Source organism: Physella acuta, unplaced genomic scaffold (assembly GCF_028476545.2).
Source record: "Physella acuta isolate Inbredline_101_S28 unplaced genomic scaffold, ASM2847654v3 ptg000630l, whole genome shotgun sequence".
Lineage (NCBI taxonomy): Eukaryota > Metazoa > Mollusca > Gastropoda > Physidae > Physella > Physella acuta.
Window position 1 is genome coordinate 137,501 of NW_026732149.1, and position 5,030 is coordinate 142,530.

The window sequence follows — 5,030 nt, forward strand, 5'->3', positions numbered from 1 at the left end:
TATGTATTTATCTTTAGAAAAATATTAGGTGCTGAACAATTTTGTAACTGGAATAATTTCGTTAACATATTTACTTAACTACTTTAATAATTATTTTATTAATGCTAGTGTAATGTAATATTACATTTGTAACGAAAGAGCTGTGATGTTAAAGTTAAGTCAAACGGTTTTATGCAGTGTTTCTTCCAGATTTTTTCTCCGGTGGGGGGGGGGGGGGGTGTCTTGAAATTTTCGAGAGGGCGGACTAAAATTTCCGGGGGGGGGGGGGGGGGCGGACACTGTTAAAAGTATATATTTTCTATATAAATTCCATTTCGTTCGGGGGGGGGGGGGGTAGACTTTCTTCTTCTTGGGGGGAAATTTTAACGAAATTCTGGTTTCATGACACTAAGTTAACTCATAAAGGCCGTGAGATTTGTTTGGGATTTTATTGAAACGTTTTTGTTTTGTTTTAAAAAACCTGTCTATGAAAACCTTTAATAAAATACTTACAATAGCTACATATTAAAGCCAGTTCTGTCTGACGCCAATTATCATTACTGTCCGGCCTCCTGCTGTCCTGTGCTGGACAAGGGTATCGACCCGATCACAACTACCATAACCTTGCGTATACCCGACATGTGCAGCTTTAGAGTTAAAATAAATAAATAAAATTAATTGAAATAGATATACTCTTTGTAACTAGGCCGTAATGGCTACGTAAAAAAGTTCAGATTTTAAACATTAAATTTAAAAAAAAAAACACGTTTTGTTGAAGTTTTAGAAACATTGACATCTTAAAATCCTACACAAGCATCAAAATTTACTTACATTTTTTTTATTATAAAAAAATAGAAATATTTATAACAAATATATATTAGCTTATATATACATATAAACATACATGGGACGGAATGGCATAGCGGTAGAGAGCTGGACTGCTAACCCGTACGTCTCGAGTTCGAACCTAGGTTCAAGTCAGTAGACCGTTACTGAGTTGGGGTAAGTCAATTGAACTCTACTCAGGGAACGTTACTCACATATAAACATTTATATATAAATCTATTCGTGGCGCTAGTACCTCTAGGGTATGCTTCAGATCAATGATGAGGCAGCCTTGCAGGAAAGAAGGAGTAAGTGGTGGAACTGTGAGGACGTCGGACCAACTCCCTGTCTTATGGGCAGCCACGCCAGGTTTCACTAACGACGCCACAATTTCGCTCATGGTGTAGGAGGCGCCGTCTTTGCCGTGGAGTGTTGTTTCCTGTAAGTCGTTATAGAAACATGTGAATTCAATGTGAAATATCATCTCGTTATAGAAACATCATGTGAATTTAATGTAAAATATCATCTTTTTTCTTTTTGTGGCCAAAACACATGGGGCCGCCACAGAAAGCTCCCTCCACGTTTGTCAGTCTGCGGCAATTTTCCCGGCAGTCCCCCATGACAGTCAAGCCTTTGCTAGCTTCTAAGTAGTACGTCTGTGTTGGCCTTTTTGTGTCTATCAGTATCCGTTTGTGAATATATAAGTTCATCATCTTATAATTAGATTATTTTTATTCTTTGAGTGACCTTCGATTTCCGGAAGTGGTACTTTACTCTCTCTATATAATCCAAATAACCAGCATCGCAACCTAACAATATAACACTATGGCAACATAGATAGGCTCTGCTTCACCTACTTGGATCAAGTTCACGGAACAGCTCGATGTTTTCATGTTGGAGTCATTGACCACCTCAGCAGACACGCGGATGCCCTCTCCTGGCACGTACAGCTGTTTGTCCACTGTAAAGTCAACATGGATGGGGCCGGACATACAACACAGGCAGCAGACGTTCGTTTCATCAGACATCTGAACAGGTTGCTACATACAGAAAAACAACAACACGAAACATCGTATTTCTATGTTTCAGGAATTGATTATCAGTAGTCTATGAAAGTTCTAAAAATTATAAATAGTATTAAAATAGAGCGCGTGAAAATATAATGCAAAAATATATTTTAAAAAAGGCAACGCCTTGATATTATCGAGCACCAGGGCGTATTTTACAACGCAGTTGACTTTAATTTTACTTAAAAAACGAATATGGAAATAGGCTCATTAAAAATGTGCATATCTCAATAATATAGTTTCTTACAGAAAAAATTCTTTAAAAAATGGGTTAGTAGGCAATAGGACCGATAAAGTTTAGTGCTAAAACAAGACATGGCCAATGTATCGTGTGTTTCCTAATTTCCCCTAATTTCTAGATTTAGAAGAAGATTAAAACACTTATTAATAATAAAAATAATGCTAAAAGACATAGAGCCACCCCTTACCCTGCCTGCCGTCAACTTGTTGAGGTCGAAATGCCGCAGCACACGAAACTCTCGTTTAAAGACAATGTCGGACGACCATGACCTCTGGATTATGCACTTGGCTGTGTAGAAAACACGACCTCCAGGAGTCAGGAAAGAGAAGGATGGGGTGATGAAGGTGGAGGGGAGCCTTTCGTCAAGCTCCACCTGAAACGGGAACTCGTACTTGCCAATCGATAACTGCTTCACCTTGTTTTCTACAAGAAAATAAAAATCAATAATTTTCAGAAACTCTTTTCTGAACTACAACTTAACGATTAATAAATGTTTTCAGAATTTTCGACTTTCGCATTCGCATTCGCATACGCCTACACCCACACCCACAACCCCCCACACCTACACCTACACCTACATCTAATCTACATCTACATCTACACCTACACCTACATCTACATCTACATCTACATCTACATCTACATCTACACCTACACCTACATCTACATCTACATCCACATCCACATCTACATCTACATCTACATCTACATCTACATCTACATCTACATCTACATCTACATCTACATCTACATCTACATCTACATCTACATCTACATCTACATCTACATCTACATCTACATCTACATCTACATCTACATCTACATCTACATCTACATCTACATCTACATCTACATCTACATCTACATCTACATCTACATCTACATCCACATCCACATCCACATCTACATCTACATCTACATCTACACCTACATCTAAACATAGACACATTTAACAGATATGGTAACAAACAAGGCATGCATATAGGATAGGCCTACTGTATACTAATACAAATTTGCCAACACATTATCTACAAAGACGGTTGTTTGTGAGTTTGACAACTTACTGGTCGGTTTTGTATTTAAAGGGGCATTAATTAAGTAACTGATTAAAATAAGAATACTATTGAACAGTATATGTTAGATAATAATTTATGACTTTACGTTACACAACTTTTACCTGCAGCTGATTACAATAACACACGAAAACTTTACCTGGAGCTAGAAGGACGATGACTTTATCCAAGTACCTTTGTTTTGAAAAGTAGATTGTTTTTTGTCTCGTCCACCTTGCTACACTTTTACAAGTGATGTGTATGAAAATACCTGGAACAAAACATACACGCAATGCGAGGGAGAAACATAATATGTTGTTGTTTTCTTGATGTAACTCCTCTTTTAACTGAACATAATAGCCAATATTTATTTACAAAAGCGCGATAGAGTAAGAAGTAAGGTTTATTAATAATTAAATTTCTAAACTAAATTAACTGTTATTCTTTTCAAAGATTTGCGCGCACATCCAACTGAAGAATATTTTTTTTCGAAAAATTATAATTTTCAATTATTTCATGTAAACAATAATAATCCAGTACTTCTCAGCCACGGCTGTTAACACTGGGCGACACAAAACTTCCGAAAATGTAAATCAAGTTACATAACACAAGCAAATATAACACTTTATCTACGTTTATCATTAAATAAATAATTACGTTATTATTGAGTCGTTGATATCCGCCTATAAAATATTTAAATTTTCTTCTCGTCTAATATTTGCAAATAAAAAAATTATACACGGCATATATATATAAAAAACATTTTGATAGGCCTATAAAGTAATAAAATCTTATCCCACTTTTACTTTACGCGTTCGTTTTCTTGACGACAGGTTGAATTTAAAAAAATTCATATAAAAACGTTTTAATAACATGCTTTTACATAATAATGCACTAAAAAGTAGAAAATAAATTATACACTACTATTTGAATAACTATAAAGAAAAGCGTGGGTCTCTACCATACCCTTTGTGTTTATCTTTTCGGCGAGGTCCAGACATACTCGACCTCTCAACACACATCCCGTGGTGTAGACGTCTTGCTCTGGTTCAAAAACGATGGTGTATCGAGGTGGCATCTCTTGTCTCTTCACTAGAGAAGTTATCTTTTTTAATTTTTAAATTAAATAGGTTTCTGCTGCTGTAGGGCAAAAAGCCTACTCCATAACGGTTAATTGGCCGAAATTGTTATAATCACACACAATATATATATATATATATATATATATATATATATATATATATATATATATATATATATATATATATATATATATATATATATATATATATATATATATATATATATATATATATATATATATATATATATATATATATATATATATATATATATATATATATATATATATGTGTGTTATTCCAAAGCTAAAATTGCACAAAAAGCTAAGCTTCCAGGCCTATAGCAAGACGTACATTGTGCTTAGTCCCAGTCAGTTGAAAAGATTTTTGAACATCTGGGCTACGCGGAGTTCTTCCTGGTATTTAGACAAAACATTTTCTGACCAGGAACTGATAAGTAAAGATATCGATACATAAACTGACAATTTTTATTGACAGTGTAAATCATTTCAAGTGGCGTGACCAGTGTCATGTGCAAGAATTCGTCAGGGGGGATGTGGGTGGGGGGTGGGGGGTTATGTTAAATTAATATACCTATCTAAATATAATTCACTTGATTCCTCCATCATGTTTTGATATGTAGGGGTAGAAAATTGCGAATAAAATTCCAACCCCTTCAACCAAACTGATTTGCTTCAAACTACACTCTTACGCGAAGATAAATTGACAATGCAGTGTGTCATAAATATTGACATAATAATATGTGTAATTAATTAAACAAAAT

General features: G+C 34.9%; 1 protein-coding gene across 2 annotated transcripts in view; it reads right to left on the reverse strand.

Annotated features, from left to right (window-relative positions):
* LOC131948232 (arrestin domain-containing protein 3) overlaps positions 1 to 4,685 on the reverse strand; it is a 5,110-nt gene extending 425 nt beyond the window's left edge. The window contains exons 1-7 of one of the 2 annotated variants that reach the window (XM_059309771.1): positions 4,601 to 4,685; positions 4,131 to 4,256; positions 3,325 to 3,435; positions 2,300 to 2,535; positions 1,662 to 1,844; positions 1,061 to 1,243; positions 493 to 626 (exon numbers count right to left, since the gene is read on the reverse strand). In XM_059309771.1, the coding sequence (XP_059165754.1) occupies positions 537 to 626; positions 1,061 to 1,243; positions 1,662 to 1,844; positions 2,300 to 2,535; positions 3,325 to 3,435; positions 4,131 to 4,242 (915 nt within the window). In that variant the 5' untranslated portion in view covers positions 4,243 to 4,256; positions 4,601 to 4,685 and the 3' untranslated portion in view covers positions 493 to 536. Of the gene's footprint in view, positions 1 to 492; positions 627 to 1,060; positions 1,244 to 1,661; positions 1,845 to 2,299; positions 2,536 to 3,324; positions 3,436 to 4,130; positions 4,306 to 4,600 lie in introns of those variants that run through there. The other variant, XM_059309772.1, reaches the window with a different exon arrangement.
* Positions 4,686 to 5,030: the final 345 nt, after the last annotated feature.